Source organism: Nematolebias whitei, chromosome 15 (assembly GCF_014905685.2).
Source record: "Nematolebias whitei isolate Nwh7 chromosome 15, NemWhi1, whole genome shotgun sequence".
Lineage (NCBI taxonomy): Eukaryota > Metazoa > Chordata > Actinopteri > Cyprinodontiformes > Rivulidae > Nematolebias > Nematolebias whitei.
The window spans coordinates 40,191,861-40,218,021 of NC_056512.1; the positions used below are offsets into that span (position 1 = coordinate 40,191,861).

General features: G+C 37.9%; 1 protein-coding gene across 1 annotated transcript in view; it reads right to left on the reverse strand.

The window, feature by feature from the left end:
- tmem104 (transmembrane protein 104) overlaps positions 1-26,161 on the reverse strand; it is a 58,992-nt gene that overhangs the window by 5,094 nt on the left and 27,737 nt on the right. Inside the window, exon 8 of the mRNA XM_037688682.1 lies at positions 6,165-6,258. Coding sequence (XP_037544610.1) covers positions 6,165-6,258 — 94 coding nt within the window. The remainder of the gene's footprint in view (positions 1-6,164; positions 6,259-26,161) is intronic.

Consider the following 26,161-nt stretch of genomic DNA (forward strand, 5'->3'; position numbering starts at 1 on the left):
AAATGAGAATATCAGTTATGATAAACTCATGTTTTCTTCACTTTCTCTTCTGTCACCATCAACTGAACATCGTGCGAGCATCAAGACCAGTGAGTTTGTTGGATTGACCAAGAATGAAATTAGCGAGCAGAACGTAAACGCATAGAAGTTGAAATATAATGATCAATGATTAATTGCAGTCGTAGCAGTCGTTTCCCATATTGATACTGAGCGCAGTGATATTGTTCAGCCCAACTGTTTGAGAAACGATTTAACTGTTACCGTCACTTTATGGCATTACCAAGAGGACAGAGGTTATTTATCTGCATTTCTTATTTTAATTTCTATAAATTGGCAACACCAATTGTAAATAAAATTAAAATGGGCGTCATCGTCGACCTTAATATCGCTCGATGTGAAAAACATCCTGCTCACTTGCAGAAATTTTGTTTTATTTTCTGTCAAAAAAGCATTTCCCGAATGAATTAAAATCCAAGTTCGTACTTTTTAGAACTTTTATAAACCAGGAATCATTTAAGATGGTTTTAAGAAACACTTGGATGAGATTTTAATAAAGCCTCGTGAATGATAAAAAAAGATGTAAGAATTGTACATAACTCGTGAGGTTATCCAAAACGTTAAATCCCCTGATCTGAAGTAATTTGATGTAAATTTGTTCTGCACCTAGCAAAGATTTTGATAGTGTCTTTTTTTATGAAAATAAAATAGAATAACTGAAATCTCTACCAGGAGTGGACCAAAATAGTCTTTGTCAGGTTCATGACATTGAACAGCTTTAATTCCTCTGATACGTTTTCTCTTTTCAAACAGTCACAAAATGCCTTTTACTGAACAGAAGCTGGCATAATTAAAAGCGTGGTTATTAGTCCGAGTCTAATTTATGATGTTTTACAACCAAAGCAGCAAGAAAACACTGAAGCAGCTTTCTGACTCAGAGTTCGAGCTTTAATCCTGTTTTTTTAGTAACTGTTTTTATCTTTAAAATTGGATGTTTCTGTTCATTTGGACCGTTTCATATTTCAGTGTCCCCCAAAGAGCGGGCAGCTGGTTTCTCCATTGAACAAGCCACAAGAGCCCCCCTGACCTTCATAACCAACAACCCCCACTCCCCACCATTCTAAAAAGCCACAGAGTAGCTGTCAGTGTCCCTGCAGGTAGTTTCCTACCTTTTCGTGCTATCTTGTTATAAACCAATCACATCAGAGGGTGAGATAGAATGAGTGATTATTTCCTAATTATAGAGAAGAACGAACTTTATTGTTCCCGGTCGCAAAGTGAAAAGCAGGACGTGGAAACACCTTCCCTCCGTCTGTCCGTCCGTCCATGAATGTTGTGGGATAACTTGAACAATAAATGAGGTACCACCTTCCATTTGGTGGTAAGAAAGGTTCATTTAGAAAATTAAGTAGCCACGTTAAAATCCAAGATGGCTGCCGCTATATATGTGTAGCAGTACGATTGTCCCTGAAGCTTCCGACTTTGGGTGAATTCCTGTTTTGTGTTGCCTTAATCCATTTTTCTGTTTAGTTGACTGACCACCAGAAAGCCTCAGCCTTTGTTAATGTTCTTTTTTTTTTTTTTGTCAATCATTATTGCTTCCATTAAAATTGTTTTTTAAATTAGTGTTAATAAAAGTTACATTTTATCTTGGAACACAGTCTCTTGCTTCCTCATAAATTAACCTAAGTGCCTTTTTGTGTATAAATTTATGTCCTTGGGTGAAAATCCTAAGGTGGCGTTGCGGTAAGTTTAATAAAATTTAAATACCATCCATACGCCCAAGCTTGCCACATAAGTAAACCGATCACTCCAATCACGTTAGAAATCTATACTTTTAAGCAATATAAAAACTAGAAATTATAGTTTCAAAGATGGTGGTCAAGGCCACCATTGGCCACCCCCTGGCTCCTCCGTTGTGTCTGGTGGGGGATAAAATTGCTCCCTTCGCTCACCAGGATCCGTCACTCTGAGCTGCCACGGACCAGAAAAGTGTGGCACGTACCCACTGACTCATTGACTGGATCTTCAAAATTTTGTCATATAACTCCACTTCTAAAGCAACTCCATTGGCTCCCAGTTCATTATCGAGTGGATTTCAGGGTTTTGGTTTTGACTCGGCGAGCTCTGCATGGACAGACACCAATTTACATCTCAGAACTTTTGCATCCCTACACCCCGATCAAGGCTTTGAGGTCCTATGATCAAGACCTGCTGATTGTCCACCAGACAAAACTGAAACCTAAAGGAGACAGAGTCTTTTCTTCTGTGGCTCCAAGACTCTGGAACTCCCTTCCTCAAACTAACCATCAGTGGACTCAATGGCTTCTTTTAAAGACCAGCTAAAAACTCATCTTTTTAAATCGACCTTTGCTTTAAACTGTTTTGTGCACTTTTTTTATTTTGTTTGTCGAAGCACTTTGTGATTTTTATCTTGAGAAGTGCACTATAAATAAAGTTTTACTTACTTACCCACTTGAATCTCTTGCACCAAAAACATTAAGATTTACTCGCATTCTTTATTCAATTTCAGTCCATAAAAACAAACATCGACTTTTCAAATCTTTCAGCGACGGGGACCTCGACGTACAGCTTGTTAAATTCAGACATACAGGAGTTAGTTTCCGTGCTGTTATTAATGTTATTTAGTGTTTGTTTTTTGTACTTGCAGCAGTAAATGTACGGTACACAAAAAAGAGGCAACTTTACTCTTATTTAATAAATGTTTAACTTTTTCTCCCTTAATGAAAACTAGAAAAGCAAAAAAAATTTGACTATGTTGACTCCAAAATTCAAGCATGTAACAGGCAGCTACAAACAACAACAAATAGAACGGAGAGAAGTGACCCATAAACCAAGTGCGACACTTGAAATCCAACCCACAAGACCGTCTTTGTGGACTTCTACAGGTGAAATCATAGAACTGGTGATTATAAAGGCCAGAGAGGGAAGCAGTGCCAGTTCATCATCATCAAGTATCAAGAGATTCATGAAGACTGAGAAACACAGGTAAGAGACGAAGTTGGGTTGGGTTATCAAAGAACCCTGAACATCCCTTGGAGCTCCATTTAGTCCATTATTAGAAAATAGAAAGATGACTCCACTACAGCAAACTGATGAGAGAGGGTCATGGACTCAAAGAACTTCTGCAGACACTGGATGATGACGAATTTCTTCCCTGAACTTGTGGAAGCAGGTGCTGTTGCAAGATAAGACCAATGAACTTTTGGCCATCAAGGACAACACCATAGCTACCATATCTCATCATGCTGAGAACACGTCCCCATAGCGAAGCATGGCAGTAGCAGCGTCATGATGTAGAAATATTTTTCATGAGCAGGGACTTGTAAACGGGTCACAATTTAAGGAAAAACAGATGGGAGGAAAAAATAGAGAAATTCTTGAGGAAAACCTGTTGGGAGTCTTGACGCAACGCTCCACTGGTCTAGGGAGAACCAGTTAAAGGTCCTGGAATGGGTCCAGTCAAAGCCAGGCCTCAATCCAACTGAGGACCTTGGGTTTGAATCGTGATTGCTGAACACAAGCAGCAGCATCCAGCCTGAAGGAGCAGTTTGGACATGAAGAATGAGCAGAAATGTCATTCAAGCCAGTGGAGGCGTGCCATGAAACATCCCATTATACCGAGTTAAATATTCCCAACAACGCACGTTTAATACCACTAATGACCACTCCTGCTCAGTCTTACAGTTCCTCTGAGAGCGGCACACATAATTGCTGTTATTTTAAAAGGGGGCTAAATCTTAATAGGATAATGCATTTTCTTGCCCTTGAGAAGCAGCGCGAGCAGAAACAATTCAACAAAATCTATAAGTGGGCCTGTCGGTTCGCTCCTTCTCTGCTCTAAAAACCAACACGAGCAACCTGGGACAAAAGAGGAACGAGACCACTGGTCAAGATTAATGCTCTAATTAACAAAGTAGGTCATGACTTCATTGCTTCTTTAAACCACATCCATAACATCTAAACACTGATGATTAACCACTACAATACCCAGTTTCACTTTGTCCACATTGACCCTCCCATTGAATATTGTACATTACACATTTAACATCTTAGAACCGTTAGTAAATTCTGAATGCAGTTATATTTTCTTCACTAAAGTAGTTCATTTAAAATGTAGACGTAAGAAATCAAAATGCTGATAATTATCATGAGCTGGATAAAATAAACCAAGTGTGAATCTGTACTGATTAGACGGTATAAAGTTTTGTTTAACCAAAACTTGTGCACTCCAGCAAATAACACACAGCTGAACAAGCACACGAGCAATGCTGCCAAATTAAAAAGGAGAGTTAGATGAGCTTATTAGAGAGATTATTTTAATTAAAAACCAGAAAGGAGTTTGTATTTTTTTATGTGTTTTTAACAGAATTTCTTGCTTTAGTGCAACTCTTGCACGTCACACATACAATTATATTAAACAAGCCTAATGTGTTTTTCTGTGATTCTTTTTAAATTCACCACATATTCTCTGAAACAAACTTATTAAAACACAAAGCAAGAAACAGAAATAAACCAGTATGTCATATGACCACCAAATGTTGGCGTTTGTATGCAGCTGTAGCTCTCTGACCGTTCTTTTCCTTTAAGATGTTGCAGAAACGTGAAAGAAACAAAACTTCCAACGGAGCCATTTTGAATCATTAGCCCGAGACGTAAAGAGCACGCTGCAAAGTGACACCAATGATCAATAACGGCGAGCCAGGGCGGACGATGCAACCGGAAGAGTACCGGGCAGTAAATGAATGCTGCTGAGTTTTTGTTTATTTAAGTGGGCATGTGGCTGTGGGGGGGTAAGAGAGCTGTGATTCAGTGGCGTTGTGATTTTAGCAGCAAGTCCTGGACGAACGGTTTATTTTCGCCCGTCGCCCTGTGAGTGACGGTCCAATCAAGTCTGGGACGGGCTGTCAGGCCTGTCAGGCTGAGAAATGAGAGGAGATGGGAGTCGAAGACACGTAGCAGAACCGAACCATGATAGACGGAGAAATGACCACAGCCGCCACAAAGGCAGAAGGGAGGGATGAAAGTGGGGGGTATGTGGAAGCAGATAAAATGGAAATAGATGTTTGTAGGGAAAAAGGCAGAAAGGCTCAAACAAAATACAGAAAACAACAAAAAAAAAAACTGTGGACAAAGTCACATGCACACTGAGAAACACTTCCTGCTGTTGCAGGGTTTAATAAACGCTATGTGCAAATCTAAAAAGAAATTCTTCTCGCATTAACAGTTCCTATAATAAGGTAAATAAAACCTAAATTTAAACAAAATCAAAAGCTTTCTGTACAGCTCTAAGGTCCTCCCACAGCATCAATCAGAATGAGGTCCTGCACTGCAACGTCTTGATTCTTTCTTTCTGACCCGTTTCGCTGTAGATCAGCTGCTGTGTTAGGAATTGTGGTTCTGTTGGACCCAGTTTGACTCGTGCTCCAGTTGATGGACTCACATTTGACTCCATGGATGAGCTCATGGTCCACTCAATGACTGCAAGGCGCCCAGACTATCAGCCTTCCACCTCTGTGCTGACAGCTGGGAGGAGGGGTTTGGTTTCCTCTAAATGTGCTGCAGTGCATTATGGGTAAACATATCTACTTCCTTGTTTTGTTCCAGAAGTCTTGTGGCTCATTTAAATGAAACTTTACAAAGCTGCCATGCTGGTTTTAGAGAGGAGAGGGTTCCTCTTGAAGTGCTTCCAAACAAGTCATGCCTGTTTATCTTCTAATTATCCTGTCATGACCTTTGACCTGCTGAGGCCTGTAGAGTCTGAGACAAAGTTCATTTCTCTGAGCACTGCACGGTCGGACCTTGTGAAGGATTTACTGGGATAGCCACTCCTGCTAAGATTGGCAGCTGATTTAAATGTTTTCCGATTGTAAATAAGCTTTCTGTCCACAGGTTGATGGACTTCACATAACATGGAAATGACCTTTGACCCTTGCCAGTTGCTTCTCTAGGGTCATTGCTGATATTTTTCCTTGTATTATTTCCACTGGAAATTATATTCATTTCATTTTAAGAAGATTTTGAGGAGTAACTTGTTTTTCCTTTACTACATAAAACTTACGGATAAAAACTAAATGTTCTTTTTTTTTTTTATGACTAAACTTGTCGAAGACCAAATCTTTATCTCATGATGTGTTTCTTCTTACCAATCCAGCGCATGAGTGAGGTGAGAATCTGAAGGTATTTGGTCTTCTGGGCGTTGAAGAAGGTGAAGGGCCCCAACAGAACAGTGAATCCAGCCTGCAGGAAGAGGAAGAAGAACAAAAGAAGTTTATTTGGTTCAGATGCGTTCAAAAGTTGTGGAAATTCACACATTCAGAGCAACTTTTAGCTATCGCAGAGAGGAAAGTTGTTTTTGTTCCATATTTATAACCCAGTTTTTGGCTGAGATCAGACGGTTTCATTCATTCTGACAGAAAATATCTAACACTACCATTTTCAGCCACTAGAGGGCCCTCAACTAATATGGCAATCCAAGTGTTTCATTAATAGGCAAAAGTGGCTATTAATGAGACACTTGGCTTGTCATACAAATCCACTTTCGTCTCGCTCCGGAACTCCTCGATCAAATGTCAAATCAGCTGCATTTCACCACACGTTTTTCTCAAATTTGACAGCCTTCTTTAATCCCTTCAGCCTTCAAAATGTTTCTGAACTCCTGAAGAGTTTGTTTTGTTCGTAGATTCATTCTCAGTCGAGACATCTTCTGAACGTCCTGCCAGAATCTCTTTTAGCGCTTTAAAGATACAGATGAGACGATGAAGAGGACAAATCCATTAAAAATAAAAATATGTTACATTTTTAAATCAAAAGCTCCAATCGGAAAATAGAATAGGCGTAGGTAAATTCTTTAAAGAGCTGTAAGAAAGACGTTAAAATAATGTTAAATTTTTTTTTACAGAAACACACATGAAAATAAATCAAATACATGTGAGGTAAAGTCATTGCTTTTACCATAAAATTGTTGGTAACAGTCAATGGAGCACAAAAGATAAAACATATTAATAATTACTTATGAAACAAATTGACGTAATTTGTAAATAAATAAATAAACCAGATTGAACCTCTCTAAATTGTCGGGGTTTTGTTTGCTTGTTTTCTTAAACCGTAGATTTCCACATTGAAGAAAATGTCAACCTGAGTCATGTATTTTTGGACAAATAAAAAAAATAAAAAAAATAAACAGTTTAGGCCAAGATTTAAAAGAATGAGCTGGTCGAGACGGACATCATTTGGAGTTCTGTCAGAAAATAAAAACAAACGTAAAGGTCTTTAATTCTGCAGAGTAATGAGTGAAACGTGTCTCTGTATTTTAAAGCATTACCCGGCATCCTCTTGGCAAACTGCAGCTCAGTAGGAGCCAAAGCATAAATCTGTATAACCCATCAGAGGTATTGAATGAGCCATTAAAGAGAGACGTGTCTGAAGAAAGAAGGGGAATTGATAGCATCTGGCTCTCAGACAGCACTTTTTTAACCATAAATGCTTCTGGGAGGCCGGCCACTTCAAGCACCTTTACCGTCTAAAGATGACTGTAATCTGCAACGTGACATCAATCTATGGGTTTAATTTGAGAAAAAATAATTTTAAACCACATTTTTCCCCACAATGAAAAACCCAGATGTTGCTTCTGTGGTGCAACTAATGACAAGCGAAGCAGATTATGAGCATTTCGTTGTGAAATCAACCTTTTAATTCAGTCATTTTGAATTATTTTACTCAAACTAAGGATCAGTATTATTATACAAGCATTGGCATTTAGATTCAAACAAACAAAAAGCACAATTATTTACCTAAAACACGGTTTTCCAGCATCTTATAAAAATGCTAACGTAAAAGAATATTAAACAAAAGACAAAAAGTGAAATTAATGCAGCCCTGCTTCAATTTTTAAAGTTGCTACAAAAGCCCAATTTTGCCAAAAGAGTCTATAGAGTCAGTTTCACCAACTGGATGATTGAATAGAAATTCTTCTCAGTATGCAACGTGCATCCATTCGACACTCAGTATCTGTTCAACAGACTGAGGCAGCAGATCTCCTTCAACAAAACTCCACGAAAATTCTCCAGGATGCTTTGAAAAGACGTGGACTTTAAGGATTTCAACTGAAGCTAAACTTTTGCTGCTTCTTCCAGAAGTCCAAGACTCAAAACTTCAGATTTACACAAAAGGTTCAAACTCACAGCATCTATTTTATTTATATTTTCATCAGACTTTAACTTTATAACTTGAGTAAAATTTAAAATGATAAAAACGGTTAAAACTTTACTTGAACTGTAAGGTCTGGGACTTGAGCCTTTTTCACTACAATTAATTCCTTACCCCAGACCAAATTAAGTTATTCCTAAAGTGTGTGTCACACAAATAAAATGTATTTATTAAGCTAAGAGAAAAAACTGACAAAAGCTATCAACCGGTTATAGTAAATGTGTTTTTATTGAACAGTGCCTGTCACACAGCTTTCAAAAAAAAAAAACTTGCTTCCTCCCTCCCTAAGGGCACAACGGGGAAGGGAGAAAAGAACAGGGAGCCTCCCCACTTGGTCACATGACCTGTTCTGTAATTTCATTGGTCAGATTTTTTTTTTAACCTTTATTTATACAGGTAGTCTCACTGAGTCACGAGGACCCACCCCCAAGAGAGATGTGTATTGGGCAGCTATGTGAGCGTCCGGGTGTGACGCAGCTAAATGTTTTGGTTGCATGAAGCTCGTTAGCCCGTCAAAAATAAATAAATAAATAAACTAGCCGCAGCATTGTATAAGCTGCGGCGTTCACAGCCTGTGAAAAAAGTAGCGACTTATAGTCCGGAACATGAATTGAATTGATTATCGTTGATGCTCAGCAGCTGATCTGAGTCAGGCATTTCAAGGACAAAAAGTTGGGAGTAATAATCTGATTAATTTAATAAATGAACGGATTAATCAATAAAATAAGCGGTCAGTAAAACATAGTTGTGACCTTGATGAACAAATAAACATAATTAAGTCAGCATCTTATTACACGGCGCACACTAAAAACTGTATTTCTAAAAAGTGAACGGAAAGCATTTTGTTGTTTGGGGTTTCATCTCCGAGCAGTTCCTAGAACGCTTTATTGATCACCTGACAGCACAAACACACGTGCACGTCTTCTTTCTGACATTATATCCACCTTTGAAAGTCCTTCGTCTGATTTGGGCGACATGATTTGATCTTCACACGGCGCTGTCAGGTACAGCTCGGCTTTATAGTTCAGACATCACATTTTGAACTGATGATCTTCACGAAGCATAGATCAGCCTTTGTTTTAAAACGCGTCGCCTGTCTGAGCGTGTCAACGACGACAACAAAACCGTCAGACAACAAGAGACAAATGTATTCAGGATTTGGTGACAAAGATAAATTGAACAGCACTTGGATCCGATGCATTTATTCATTCGATACTTTGTTTAGGTAACGTTAGAGGTTTAATCTTAGTCCTGTTTGTAAGGACAATATGCAGCGTTGGTCTTCATTTTTTGCCTCCTAAGCAGAGAACTTGCTTTATGTTCACATTAATAAATTTTGCAATAAACAAACAAATTCTGTCAGGAGAAAAGTGGCATGAATCAATTCCTTCTGTGCTCCTCTCCCCACCTCCACCCTGCTCTCCAGCAACCTGATGGGTTTTATTTCTCCACTGCAGCACACCCATCAACTACAAGCCTTCCACTTCAGATGACAAAGATGTTTTTTTTAAATCAGCCATGTCTCCTTCTCTGAAGAAGACAACACACTCACTTACAGCCAAGCTGGTTGGCTGCTATCACACAAAATCAAAGAAGGCTGATTCTGAAAGGAGACGCTTAAAAAAAAGTGTCCAAAACTCACTGATCTGTCTTCTCTTTGTAGACTAAACATGGATCAGCAGATACCGAGCCTAAAAGCCTCAGCTGTTTGTAGAAAATGTTAAAACAAAGAAACTTAGAGCTTTGCAGAATGATAAGCATGATGTTTGAGTTGATAACTGGTTTCAAGTCATCTCATGGTGTTAAAAAGTGACGTGTCCAAACCGCATCATTTTTCTGTCCTGCTCTTCTTGAGGTTTAGATGTTTTGTAACGTGATACTAGAAAACCATTTGTTTCGTTTTGTTTCGGCTCGTCAGGCTCGTAACGTGACGTAACCAAGAGCTGAACCGCAGAAAAAGTTTTATACAAGTACAATTACTTTACATTTATTTATTTATATTTAATGTTTCAAGTTGTGCAGAAAAGATAGAAGGATAAAGAACTTTTTACTAACCAGCTGGACAGTACAATACTTTTGTAACTGGACTTTGTACTAAAATTTGTACTGTCCAATAACTTGCAAAACTTGTACTATCTCACTGAGCCTCAGCTGTTGGTCACTATTTGGATAAACAAATTATATGTGAGTAAGTAAGTACATACGTAGGTACGTAAGTAAGTCAGTACGTACGTATGCAAGCAAATAATAAGTACATAAGAAAGTACATAAGTAAGCAAGGACGTAAGTAAGTAAATACATAAGTATGTAAGTAAGCAAGTACGTAAGTAAGTAAATATGTAAGCATGTAAGAAAGCAAGTAAGTACATAAGTATGCAAATATTTAAGTATGTAAGTATGTAAGTACATAAGTACGTAAGTAAGTAAGAAAGTAGGTAAGTATGTAAGTGTGTAAGTAAACACATAATTAAGTAAGTACGTAAGTAAGTAAATACATAAGTAAGGACACAAGTACATAAGTAAGCAACTACGTAAGTACGCAATTAAGTATGTAAGTACGAATGCAAGTACGGAAGTAAATGGTAAATGGACTGTACTTATACAGCACCTTTCTATCTGATCAAGATACTCAAAGCTCTTTACAACACAATCTGTGCCTCATTTACCCATTCATACAGCACTCTACTAGATCTCTACAAAGATTAATCAGAGCTTTATCACATTCATACACCGATGGGACACACATCGGAGGCAATGAGGGGTTCAGTGTCTAACATGTGACTGATGGTGTAATCGAACCCCCAACTCTTACAATAGAGGACAACTGATCTAACCACTCAGCCACAGCCGCCCCAAAGTAAGTAAGTACATAAGTAAGTAAGTACGTATGAAAGTATGCAAATACGTAAGTAAACATGTAAGTACATAAGTACGTAAGTAAGTATGTAAGTAAGTATGTAAGTAAGTAAGTATGTACCAAGTATGTAAGGAAGTACTGGTACATAACTATGCAAGTACGTAAATAAAAAAAAGTAAGTGCTTCTTTCCATTTGGTATTACACTACATTGGTACACAACACGTTGGCATACATAAATGCAAAAAAAAAAAAATAATGGAACTACATTTTATGCAACCTTCCTGAATTAAAATGCAGTTTAGTAGGTCTTGATTTTATCACCAGGTGTCAATTTGATCATAATTAATTTGCCTTTTGTTGTTTTCAGTAAATCACAGAGTGGTTTTACAGTTTCTCGCATTTTTCACCTTCTGATTGGAGGAATCGAACCTGAGACAGGTTTGTGGCAGATCTGAGGCGTGTTCCGAACTCCGCAACTATTCCGAGACTATTTCATGAACGTGTTCAAAATGTCTGCGACGCAAGGGCAAGGCCCAGCAACTCAGGCAAGGAAAGGGAGACCTCTTGCGAATGTTGGGACATTTTGGAGACTCGCTCATAAATACCAGCACTGTTTCTTTCGGCTGCTCCCTTCTTCAGGATTTAGATTACCTGCAACTTCCTGTTTTATAAAACCATTTCTCCTTTTTTTACTTCTTCACGAGGCAGATCTTTCATTCTGTTATTTCATCGCCATCAGCCTGAGAAAACTGTTTAAGGTGCAAATGTAGAACTCAAAGCTGACGGTTGTTCACATTTGAACACTGGCCTTATATCAACCTAAGCTGGATTAGAAAATGGTAAGCTTTGTTTTGGCTCGTCAGGCTCGTAACATGACGTAAAAACACGTAACGTTAAAAAAAAAGGATTAAAATGAGAAAATCTTGGTGCTATTCAACTAGAAGCTTTATGAGCAACACATTCAGTTTGTATCTGTTTGCGTCACCTCATTCTTATGACGGAGGTGAAAACTTTCCAAAGTAATTGACGTACAACTTTTCATTCCTTCTCTAATGACAAAGTTCTAATTTGAGAATAAGAGATTAACGGGGCTTAGATATGGTGAATGAGCTCAATAACCCTCCACCAACTGGCAAAACGGCCTACAGCTGCCAATCTCTCTGGCTGTGTTTTGGATCAGTGCAGCTCAGAGACGATGCAGAAGCATTTTAATTGGCCTTAGATTGCATCACTAAACTGTTCTCTTTAATCACCACAGTCACATGTTTCAGCGACTCTTCATCCATCACAGTTGGCTGAAGCCAAGCCCCTGACCATTGGCTTCATTTAAGTAATTAATCAACAAATACTTCTGTTTGGTTGCAGCACAGCTCTCTGTCATCGCTTTGGTGGAATAAAAACCCAGCTGTTGCTGTGACTGCTGACTATTTTTGGCTTCCTGAGCATCAGATGTAAAGAAGGCTAACAATAAAATGAGCTTTGGACAAACAGAGATCCCTCCAGGAGTGAAAACTGTGTTAGTGACTGCGCCACGGTGGTCCACACTGGACACAAATAATCTGCCCCACAGTCAAACAGCAGGGAGACGAAGGGATTATTGTTCTCAATCCTCTGTCTCCCAAAACTCTGTTCTGTTGTACCTCATGCTAATCTTTGTTCTAAACAGATTTCAAATTTAAAGGATTATTAATTTCCAATGTATTGGTATATAAGGGCTTTGCATTCCTTCAAGGAATACATATTACTGTGGAAAAAAATCTCTGTAATGCCACTTGATTGTTGATACTGGTATGTGCTACTGACTATCCATGATGCTGATCTCCTGCTGCTGATTTGTTTCATGTTGCTGTGTTCATTCGTCCTCATCTGCTCACACGGACTCATGTTCATGCTGCTGTTGTTTGGCACACTGTTTTGTACTATTAGTGCTTACTATATTCTTAGTTTAGCGTAGTTCTTAGTTAATTTCTTGGATCTTTACTGTTTTTCTATGCAATTTGTATTTTTGTTGGATGTAACTGGGACCATGTGTACATAGTTTTGTTCCACCCCATGTACTACATGTGGTGTGTATGACAATAAAGACACCTTGACCATATTGCCCACCATCTTTCATGCAAGAATTGGCCACAAAGACGAAGATAAATGACGGCTGTGAGCCAGTTTGGTCAAATCCTAAAATACAGTGTAATTTCATAGGTTCTGAGCATGTGTTAGGAATGACTCTCAGCTACTACCAGATCAAATATTAACTCAATATCTGTAAAATAACTGAGTTGTAGCCAACTTTGTTTTGGCTAATGTCAGTAAGATGATATGTCCATTTTTAACTGGATTAACTCAAAAATTTAAATTTGTTCCAGATTAGAATCCGATAATTAGGCCTGTCATGATAAACAATAAATCAATGAATCGCATGATAAATGAAAATTATCAACCTCATTTTCATTTATTGGCTTTATCGTTTCTTCGTGTCTCTCTCTTTCTACTGAAGACACTGGATGACAAAAGGCTCAACTCTGGTGCTCTTCACTGACCCCTCCCTTTCTCTTTTCTCTTTAAAATCAATTTTAATCATCTAAAATAGCGTTTTTGGATTTTTAAAAGCAGCTAAGCTGAGAAGCTAACAGGCCGACCTCGGGAAAAAAACTCCGTCTTGTCGAAGCTGCAAAATTCATAGTTGAAACCTGTGCATTCATCTAAAAAGTTGTTTTTCTCTGCAAAAGGAAGCTGAGAACTTGTTTACTGATTTTTAATTAAAAGCTGTGTGACAAATGCTATGCTAAAGAGCTCAAACCACACCGAGTGTCCGCCATTTTGAGAACCAAAGAAAGGAAGAGAAAAAGCCCATGACACGTCAAGAGGCCTCCCTCCCATTTTTCTTAAAGAGCCACGCTGCTCGCTCCCTCACTATCCATCCTTCAATTCAGTCTTATACTGCCATCCAGTGGTCGAAAAAGGTACTACATGCAAAACAAATTAAACATTTCTTCTTAAATTTTACAATTACCAATTATTTTCAAATTTCAAACAGTATTATCATTTATCACAATAATTTCTGAGAAAATTAATTGCCCAGCTAAATTTGTTATCGTGACAGGCCTACCGATGATTGATTTAACAAAATAAAAGACTATCGTTGATTGATGTGAGAAACACTTTCAGGGAACCAAATGGAGCACCAATTTCAGGGGAATCATAGAGGTTATAGAATCCACTTCCTGTATTCTGACAAGTATGACGAAAAACCTGAGAGAAGGAAATTCTATAAGATGGGCCAAAAAGACCCAGGAGATATTTACAAAGCCTTATGATACCAGTAACAAGTCGAGAGATTCAACGAACACATGGGCAGCAGGGAGGAGAGGGAAGCAATACAAAGATGCACTGAACATGATAGTTGAGAGGGTGGAGGAAGATAATATGGTGTGGGGGAGGGGGGCCAAAATGATGCCCGGGAGGCAGCAGTCTGCATTTAAAACCAACATGGAACTAAATGTTTGTCGGAGGAGAGAATGTTGACTCTCAGCACCATTAATCATCTGAAAATCTCCATCAAACAGAATCCAACATCAGCAGCAGAACAAAAAGAGCAGGGCCTAAAAAAGTTAAATCTGGTCCTCTGGACATTCAAAACACAAAACAAAGCGAAACAACAACAAAACAAATAATGTAGAACGTTTCGAGCAGGGCTTTTCAAAAGTGCAGTTTCAAGACGCAACCAAACACAAAGGGTTAGATGAAACTCTGGATGGTCTTTGTTTGATGCAGATGAGTATGTAAACTGGAACGTTGGGCTGCGTTTCTGCATTATGAAGTTTGAATGATGACAAGGTTTCATCCCTCGAGAGATTAACCGAGACGAAGGGCAAACCTGTTTCCTGTCAGCTGGAAAGGACAAACTAAAGCGCCATCCACACGGGAATGCCGTCTTTCCAGAAGAATATTTTTCTTCATAAACACTGCTGCATTTCAAGAAATAATGGTAATGGTAAAATCAGCTGTATTTCAGAAGTATTTGTTGCCTCAGTGCTCTGGGAGCGTGCAGAGGGAGGAAATCAGTAAGGAGGAACGCTGTGCATTTCTTTGAAATTTAACAAGATAAGCACCTAAAACAATTATTTCTTTGCTCGACATTATAGCAAAGGTGTGTCTCAGTTGAATTTTTACTTAATAAATGCACTTCAATGGTCAAATTAGCTTCATTTTGTCGGGGCGGCGCAGTGAAATGAAGCTGATTTGATGGTTGCTCCAGGCATGATCCCGGAGCTGGACACAACGGCATGCCATACTACTCGAGTGCCATCTAGTGGCTGAAAATGGTAGTGTTCAATATTTTCAATGTCTGAATGAATGAAAACGGTCATATCTCAGCCAAGGATTGTTTTTTTTTTAAATATGGGGAAAAAATATAAATAAGTTGCTTCGGTATATAAGTCGCAGTGCATGTAAATTTTGCAAAAAAACTGTGACTTATAGGCCGAAAAATACGTCAAATATGCATTAAATTCACTAGAAATGGTATAAAAAGAAAGAGGTGGAGTGGCTGTTCAGCAAACACTAAACCAATTCCTTTTTGTGGACCAGAGTAAAGAGTGGAACTGCTTTGTGTCACAATAAACCCTTAGTGACTCGGAGTTGTGTAAGTTCATATTTGTGGACCATTTAAAACCAGCAGATCTAAAACAGGTCCCATAAATGCTTCCAGACTTCAGGAACCATTTCACAATGTACTGGATTGATTACTATCAGTTCAATACATTGTGAAATGGTTTGCCATTTGCTGACAGGCTGCATCACAGGGTGGTATGGGAACTGCACCAGTCAGAAAGCACTAAAGAGGGTGGTGCAAACAGCAGAGGACATCACTGGTAGCAGTCACAACATCATCCAGGACATCTACCACAGCCAATGTCTGCGTAAAGCACGCAGCATCATTAAGGACAACACCCACCCAGCACAAGGCTTCTTCCATCTACTACCCTCAGGCAGACGATACAGGAGTCTGCCATTGTGCACGAAAAGACTCAAAAACAGTTATTATCCACAAGTTGTCAGATTACTGAACTCTTGATAATAATACTGAACTATTAACAATAACATTGCACATCTGTTTTTTGCTGCTGCACTATGTGGCTGTATCATGTTTGTCACTACCTTACCATCATAATTTATATCAGTTTTACTCACTACCTGTCCAATAGCCTGTCACACAACCTGTGTAGTTTATGTTAGTTATGTACAATATATATATATCATGTGCATTTAAGCTAATATTACTACTTGTGAAATACTTATTTATATGAATTCATCCTATTTGCACCATTATATTCGACCATGTTGTTGTTTACTATATTTATTTTTGGACCTTGTAAATATTATATTTCTTTTCATTTTTTGGTACTTTATTTTGTACCCTTATTTCATGCTTTAGTATTTCTTGTTTGTTTTTAGCGAGTCAAATCGGTTCTTCTCATCCTGAACATTTTATTGCATTGCTGACCCTGCGTTAACCTGCATATGACAAATGTGAGAGAATAAGGTTCCCACCGCCTCCTTTGTGATTTGTTTTGTGTCAGTGGAAGCCTTTTTGGGACATTGTCCTGGGAGATAATAAGTACTACAATATACTATAATCTGGGAGGTTCATTATTGAAGTGTGCAACACAAATATACATAACGTACACCGTAGTTACGTGACTGGAATAGCACATTTAATTCTACATCTAGACACAATTACAACTTTTTTTCTATAATATGTTGTAGCCTAAAATGCAGGAATAAAATATTAAATTAACTTAACATGACAAAACCTGAAATTTCTTCTGTTCACACTGTCTGTAATTTAAAAAAAGAAACACATTAACATTAAACTGCTGGCTCTGGAGACTGAGGGGCCTACGATTAAAAATGGGTTGTTAATGAGGTGAAGGAAGACGTCCAAACAGAACCAGGAGGTGGAGGATTACGGTAGAGCTTAGATGCAGAGCGAACGTATCACTGAGTTCACTGTGTCTGGGTTTATTTAGTCTTATTATCTGGGTCTTTAAATAAAGTTGAGCAAAAATAAAGTTGGATTTTAAGGCAAGAATGTGTGATTTGACCCAGACTGTGGATAGTTTCTGCCATAAAGACTGAAAGAAAATTTATTGTGTTATTAAACTTTATCATAGAGACAAACTAATGGGAAAATATACAGATTTCTTTATTTTACTGTAGTGCCAATAAATCACAAATTTCATCACTGCCAAACTAAAAGTCGTTGCAATAAGAATGCAGTTAATGAGTCAGCTGGACTGTTTGCAGCCAAACTGATGTAAAAGTTAATTACACATTGCTCCACTGCAGCATGATTTAAAGGGTGATTAGGATGTTCCACTTCCTTGATTTTAATAACCAAAACACTCTTTCAGGAGAGAGTTTTTAACTTTCTGTAACAAGGTCACATTTACCTTTAATCTTGTGTTCAAACTTTAGTGTGAAAATTAAACAAAATAATCAGGAAAAACAAAAACTCAGAAAAGCAGGAGTTAGTCAGCAATTCCAACTTTGAACTGGACTTGTATTCTATTAAAACCGTTTAGTTTTTCCAATAGACTCAAAGGCTCCGTATAGATGTTCTTGTCTGAATTCAAGTTGAACAATTTTTATTTGGTTAAAACGAAGGATTTATTTTTTTTGAAGTGTGCTAATTAAATGTCAGAGCAGTTCGCAGCTTGTGAACATTGATTAAATGCTGGATAACAGTTCATTTGTAAAATATTTTTCAGTGTTGAGACAATCGTGCTGCTGCTGCAGTCTTGGTACTCCCACAATTTATTCCTGTTATTTATCACAACAACAAGAAGCATTCCTGCACTCTTAGTATTCTCTATATGTCCACCCTGGTTTCTCAGACCACACCCAGGAAGAGCAACAACTATCATGTTATTCATTATTTCAATGACTTGGTCACAGTTACAGTGGTAATGTAGGCATGAGGCCAACATGGCCAGTCATTCAAACTACTGACAACAAAGCCTGACCATTGCACATGCACATCATGGATATGCTGCCACTGCTGCTGCCATGCTCCACCTGCGACCCCTAATACCATACCATACCATACCATACCATACCATACCATACCATACCATACCATACCATACCATACCATACCATACAACAAGGCCAATCAAAGTGCTGTACAGTAAAAACAAAGAACACAGCATAAAATACATAGATCCACAGAGGTAAAGACAAGAAAAAAGATGACTAAAATTATAAAATATACACAAGTTAACATCAACTCCTACTTGGTCGAAAGACAGGGAATAAAAGCGAGCTTTCAAATAAGACAAAAACAGTGAGAGAGGGAGCCTGTCTGACATGCAGTGGTAACTCAGTCCACAGTTTGGACCTGCAACAGAGAAGGTTCTGTCACCTCTGAGCTTAAAAGGAGTCCCTGGAACCAATAAAAGCATCTGGTCTGCTGACCTCAGAGCGCTGTGGGACATAATGGGATTAACCTGTATAAATAAAGGTTGAATGAATGAATATGGCTGCAGCAGATCAGCGAGATAAGAAGGGGCAGAACTGTTCAGAGATTTAAAAACATACAGAAGGATTTTTAAATGAAATCAGAAGTGAACCAGGAGCCAGTGAAGGGAGGCCAGAACTGGACAAATGTGCTCTCTTTTGCCTGTACCAGTTACAAATCGGGCTGCAGCATTTTGAACCAGTTGTAATTGAGAAAGAGAGGTCCGACTGATTCCAAAAAGAAGTGCATTGCAATAATCAAGCCTGGATGTTATGAAAGCATGTTTTACTGCCTCAAGATGACTTTTAGACAGTATACACCTCAATCAATCAATCAACTTTATTTATATAGCACATTTTAAAAACCACAAGGGTAGCCAAAGTGCTGCACAATAAAACAATAAAAACATAGAAAGCATACACAAAGAAACAAAGAAACCTCTACATAATACACCTCCAACACAATAATAAACTACCTAAACTTCACCACAGGAGTTTTGTGCATCCTACAAACTAGGGATGCACAATATTATCGGCATGGTATCGGCCGACAGTAGCGGTAAAGTTAAATATCGGACATCGGCCATTCCATCAAAATAACTCACAAACATAAAAGACGCTGTTTTTGTGCGACAACCCAGTGACAAAGATGCCTGCAGCACCAGCACAATGTGATGACGTCATGCGCTCCTATCTGATCTGATGACGGCGGAGAGGAAAAAGTCAAAATGTCGGCGGTGTGGAAGATTTTTTTTCGTTGAGGATATCGGATTCTGAAGATTTTTGGACTACATTGAGCCTCGCTACATCGTCCCCAGTCAGAGATATTGTTCCGACGTAGCCTTACCCGAGTTACAAGCCGTCATTTCCGACGTCATTGAGAAGCTAATAGCTAATAGCACTTGGGTGAGTTTTACCACAGACATTTGGACGTCGTGTTAGCCCCGTTAGCATAATTAGTCTTATGGTACAACGGATAGACAAAAACTTTGAACTTAAAAAGGCTGTCCTTTATGCACAAGCGTACAGAGGATCCCACACTGCAGCTATAGGAACCTGGAACAAGCCTCCACAAGTGAGACAGCATCGCAGGTGACTAATGCTAATAAATAATATTTAACACTTTTCATTTAATATAAGTTAAAGTGCTTTGCATACGGCTGTTAATGAATATATGTCACCAGCTCTTACAGCTGTTACACCATTTTTGCAGCAAATAAGCCTCAATAAGAGGGCTATGTTCTGACAAAGGAAAGTATATTAAAAACATTGGCATATCAGATATCAGCCAAAAATCCAATGTTGTGCATCCCTACTCAAAACTTTCATGGACCCATGTTGTTCTATCAAACACAATGAGGAGCCCACTGTGTTCCCAATAGTTGCATCAAGATGTTGCTGACTCTGCATGTTCTGAAAGTTTAAGAATTCTCATTCTGTGCTCAAACCAGACTCACACACAAGGGTTTCAACCTGCAAGCCAGTGACGCATTTGCAATTAAACCCTCAGAGCCAGAACTGATAAATAACCACAAATGTGCCATGTCATAAAACAAACACAAGAAGTGGATTCAAGTGCATTAGGGATCTCTCCATTACACAAGAAGTAATGGAATGACTGAACACGCAAGACCATGAGTAATTATCAGGTTAACAACCTAATTAAGAACTAAACTTCCACAAAAACATGTCGCTGCTTTACTCCAATTTGTTACAAAATGCATGTAGTTTCTCATGGTAAAGAAAGATGAGTGTCGAATGAGCTGCGGTTCACAAGGCATTTACAGCATTACAGCTCATCATAACCAATTCTGCTCCTAAAAAAGAAAGCGTTACAACACCAACGTGGGTAAAAGTAGCACGCAACAGCAGAAGATTTATGACGAGGCTCGGGACATATCTGAGGGGGGAAATGAGAAATGATCATTTGCCTGTGGTCTAATAGCGAGACTCCACCAATCATCCAAGCTTTTGTAAAAATGAGATGTGGGAGGAGGAGGAGATGAAGGACATCTTTCTCCAAAATGAAGCTAATGACGGATTTTTATGAAAAAAATAACTCACAAAACAAAAGACTTCTATGAAGACGCGTCAACACCAAATTAAAAATGACATCCAGTAGATTGTTTGTTGAAAACTGGCATAATGGGTCACTGAGCAGCACTTAAATAAATGATCCCAACAGAGATACAACGAGCTGCATGACCTAATTACTCAATCAATTCAGAGAAATAAAGCTGCTCGAGTTGCAATCTTGAAACCAACAAACATGCAGAAGGACACATAATGAGGTCACAGAGAGCTGTAGTTAACATTTCAGCATTTTGAACTTTTTCAAGAAAATCTCATTTATTTTCCTTCAGGAAATCAGATCATTACACCCCTCTGAAATGTCCTTGAACTAAATAACCTGCTTTGCACTCCTCACATGCAGCATCCTGCCTCTATTATTCTGGAAAAAAAGAGAAACAACATGCTGGGATTTTGATAAGGAAGCTAAGAAAAAACAAGAAAACATTTACTTTATCTTTATGCACACAAATGACTGTTGCATATAAGAAAATAAATTTGTTTTCCAAGTTCTATATCAGACAATGAGCGCAACTGTAGCAGCAAAAACAACATTATTTGAGTTTTTTTATTTATTTTATTTTGAAACATAAATGAAAATGGATGAAAGAAACTTTTGGAGATAGTTGTGAAGTAGCAAAAGTTTATTTGGCATAAGTAAATGCTTAGGAATCAAGTGTTGATTTCTAAATGCACACATAAGCCTACATGAAATATGAGAGAACTGCACCAGTGTGAGCCAGTTTGGTTGGCAGCCCACTTTGAGGTGCACATCTCCCTTTGTGAAGATTTTGAGAATTAGATGCATGAAGTTTTGACTTTGAGGCTGCAAAAGTCACTTAATCCTTTCTGAATCTGGGTCTCAATAATAATTAACTGTGGAGGAGTTCGAGCTTGCTAGAACTGTTTCGAGTTTTTATTTCCAGTTTAGCGATCATTAGATGTTTATTTAAAAAATATATAAGTTGATCTAAACCCGAAACACACCTGTTCATTTTTATTTGTTTAAAGCTTCCTGTAAATAAACCACATTTTTAAAGAAATAAAACTTCAATGATGCAAAGGTGAAGGAACATTAAATGCAACACAAGAACAAAGTCAAACTTCTAATTTCCATGTCTTTCACGAGTCATTTATGCCCTTCAGACAAATACGTCTCCTGAACTAAACCATCCATTTCCAGACTAAGTTGGCTTTTCCTTTAAAAAAAATAAATATATAAAAACACAACGTGATAGGTACAACACCATCAAGGAGCACTGTAACTTCAGGACCACACACACACACTCCTGTGATGTCCTTGAACATCACGCTGTTTAATGAAAACATGATGCATGAGTGTACACTGCATGCTATCTGGTAGAAACAAGCCTCCTCAATGAATCATTCGGTTTATCAGGCCACAACAAAATTGTCTGAATAATGGAAATCCATCGGTTATCCCTCAGTGACCTCTGTATCTCCTTGACAACTCATCCAGCAGCAACATCAATGTGTTTCCTCTGGTCCTGATCCGTAACTCTGACACAGTTTCCTGCTGCGTTGAGGATCCGACTCCCTCAGGTGGATTTCAGCCGGAGCTCTTCTTCCTGTTGCGATAATCTCTTTTAAACCATCTTCACCATCTTCTCCCTGCTGCTCCGGCCCTGACCGGGATCACTTAACCCATTTTCACTGGGATGTAAACCTCCTTACGGTACAGATCAAACATGATTGTTTGTGTAGATGAGCAGGCTGGAAACAGATCCACTCATAACTACAGCTGTCCTGTTAAAAAGGTTCAACTCAAACCTACAAACTAGCCCAACTTTATTATAAAGATTAAAAAAAAAATTATTTGAATAACCATTACAACTTCTACAGATGTTTTTATTCCATCTGCAGTTAGATATAAGCCATCACTGTGAGAAATATCACTATGTCAAAGCTTGAAATAGCATTAATTTACAAATAAATCACACTGAGGAAATGTAAATCTAAATGTTTTCCCCTTAACTTTCTAAAAATAAAAAATAGCTAGAAAGCAATAAAATAATCCAACAGAACTAATTCCATAACATCAGCATTAGTTGTTTTAGCTACAACCCACAAAGTGAACAACCTGACATTGAAATTAAATATAAACTCACCTAAAAGAGCCGTATGTGTCAAACGCAAGGACCAATTTTGGCCATTGTTAATGTCTTATCAAGCCCCAAAGACGATATTTTAAAACATTTTTATTGCTTTTTATTTCACTTAAAAACGGACGCTTTATTTTGTGCAGACTTCTCATGACAGCTGGACAACTCTGAAGCCAAGAAAAATCTAAATTTTATGCCATCTTTGATTTTGCTATGGAAAGAGTGACGTAGAACATCACGAGGTTGATGAAACGTTTGTTGAGGAACCTGCAACCAAGAAAAGACGTCGGGTAACTGACTTGAGTTAATGTATTGACTGAAATTGGCCCTTTGTTTAAAATAGCTTCACACCCCATAAACTGTATTTAAATACTTATTCCGGATATTAAAAAAAAAAAAAAAAAAAAAAAAACTATAGAACATTTAATTGTTTTGCTTTAATGTCAAATTTATCTTCAGTACAATTTTGTTGCATGGCTCAAACTGTCATAAAGCAAAGTTTAAGTACCGTATACCTAACAATTCTACTTATTTTCGAAGGTGTAAAGTAAAATTTATGTTTGTCCCATTTCTCTTAATCTGAAAATGACACCAGCTTTTGTTAATGAATTACTGCAACAGCTAGTATTATATTACCAGTATATATATTCTACAAAAGCCCACAATAAGCAGAAATAAGAGGTCTGGGTGAAAAACATTTACATATTCTAAAGTTTCATTGACTTTTATCCCAACTTCTTTTTCTTCAACAATATAAAGTTTATATAAGAACACCTAATCCTTCATATATGTCACACACCTGTGAATAACAATGTGTAAAAGGCCTCAAACTGCAATAAAAATGCCATCGAGGTCAACAAAACTCCTATTAGAATAAATCTTTTTTAATCAATCAGTGCTGAATTCAATTAAATGGTAGGGTGGGTTGTTTCTGAACTTTTAGGGGACAGTCAACAACTTTGCTGCACTTTGCACATCAAATTAACTTTATCCCAACAGGCCTAATGGACAGAGAGTAATTGAAATATGAACATGAACAATGCAGGGTAAGCATAAACTGTGTGAGAGCTCAGATGCTGCATTGATTTTCCATCCCTTCTAATGTTCTGTGAGAACAATATATCAAACATTTAAATTGAACTGGCTGCGCTGCAGATCTGAGTGAAACGACCACTGCTTGGTTAGTCGCTGTGGCAAAGCGCCAACAGTTTTTTTTTTTTTTTAAGGACTAAGCAGGGGACAATCAATGACATGAGTTTAACTCGGGTCTCGAGCATCGTTGCTGGAGCTGAAAGCCAAACTGTTTCATGACAGCTTGCTCCGTTCCATCAACACCCAACACACCGTTTTATTCAGTGACTTTTAATATTCTCCTCTCAGACCACAAGAGGCAGCAAATACCCCAAATATTGGAAGAATATTCCCGCATCAGTTCACTTCAGAGAACATGAAAATCAATGGGCAGCAGAGCAAATCTCAATCAAATAATTGAGTTAAGAGCTTACACAAGTTTAAACGGGGATAACGGCTGTCAGGTCGATGGCAGACGAAGATGATGTGTGAAGTCAGTAATGATCAAATCAAAGATCCGACCTGAAGGAACATAACCCGACTCCTCTGGTTTGTGGCCTGAGTGACAGGACAGGAAGTGACAAACTGTTTTCAGCTAATTTATGCCTCAGACATTACTCTTATAACCCGGCTCGCCTCCAGGCTGAGCATCTGTGTCAGAAGTGACAGTTTGTGTGACAGACATATGATGGAAGAACAAGCCCACAGCGTGACACTAAAAACAAACCAGCGCTAAACTTAAAAATCCCCCCCGAGCGTTAAACCTAAATACATTTACAGACAACTTTAGACATATGATATTTTCTTCAATCTGAATTTAATCATTTAGTCTTTCTCACAAGGTGATTTAGGGTAAAATCATTACCAAGATGGAAAAAGTAATTTTTGTTGGAATAACTCGATTTTGGAATTTGTATGTCCAAAACAGTTATATTAAACTTTAATCATAAAAAAAACAAGTTATTTACCATAAAGCAGGTGAACTGCAACACTCATGCATCTGAAGCATTATAATGGTTTGTTAGGAGAATAATTGATTTATTTAGCATTTTTAAAGACAATATAAGTCGACTGAAGTATTTAACGGTGAAGTAAAAATGTACAAACAGCAAAATACTAAGGTATCCTGACAATATAAACAGAATAATAAGATGGTAAATAGGCTAAAATCACAACACATTTTTCATCTACAATAACTTGGAAAAAAAAAAAACTCAGTATAAGTGAGTCCTAAGCATCAATTTAAATATATCTAAAGTTCTGGATAAACAGGCGGAATAACTCTCCAAGATTGTTGCAGCTTTTACAAAAACATTTTTTTTATTTTTCAGGGTTGGTGAGACTCAGGAAATAAAAATCTGATGGCATTCCTTAAAGAAATGCTTTTTGTTCTCTTATGCGTTTAAACAATAACTGCACAACCTGTTTGAGCTCACAGTTTGCAGTGGGGATGACTCTCAGATACTACCACACCTAATATTAGTTCAAAATCTACATAACTTAGTTAAAATTATTTATTTGTTGTAACTTTAATGTTCACCTCGTCTTCCTTCCTCGCTGTTGTTGTGCTGCAGATTATTTTCTAGTTTTATTTTTTCCCTTTTTAATTTATTTATTTTTATCATTTTTTTTTTATTTTTAAACTGAATTGAATTAAATCCTTTCTTTTACCAGAAACCAGTGAGCCAAATGAATTCTTCTTCCAGGAAGTCCTGGTAAAGAAGACAGCTTATTGAATTAATAAATACATTTATTTTTAGAGACGGTTGTTCTCATAATCAAAACTACGCCACAATCTGATGTCCAACCTTAAGAGCTGCAGATGTTTTGTCAGGAGAACCTGCCATAACTATTCAAAAAGCATCAAAAACTCTAAAAAGTCCACATCCGGGCACACACGCTGCCCCACAGTCGGGTCATGACTCTTCTTTATTAGAGGCAGAATGATCAAACATCTGGAAAACCCAACGAAAATGATTTCCAAAAATGAACGATGACTTTGGGTATTCTAGTTTCTTTTATGATGATTTCTGTTTACATAACTGCACACTGAATCTAGTCCTAGGTTTTAAAAGCCTGAGTGTTTTGAAAACAAAAATAGAATAATTTAACAAAAATATAATCAATAGATGTCTTAATACAGAGAACAGCTGGTGCATGAAGGTGTGTCCGACCTTAAAGTCTGTGTTGATCACGCAGAAATAAAAAAACGAAGCCAAGTCCAGTGCAGGAACGCTTCAACATTCAAACGGTCTTCTGCACAGGACTCGCAGAGCGTTAGTCCGCCAGTACAGT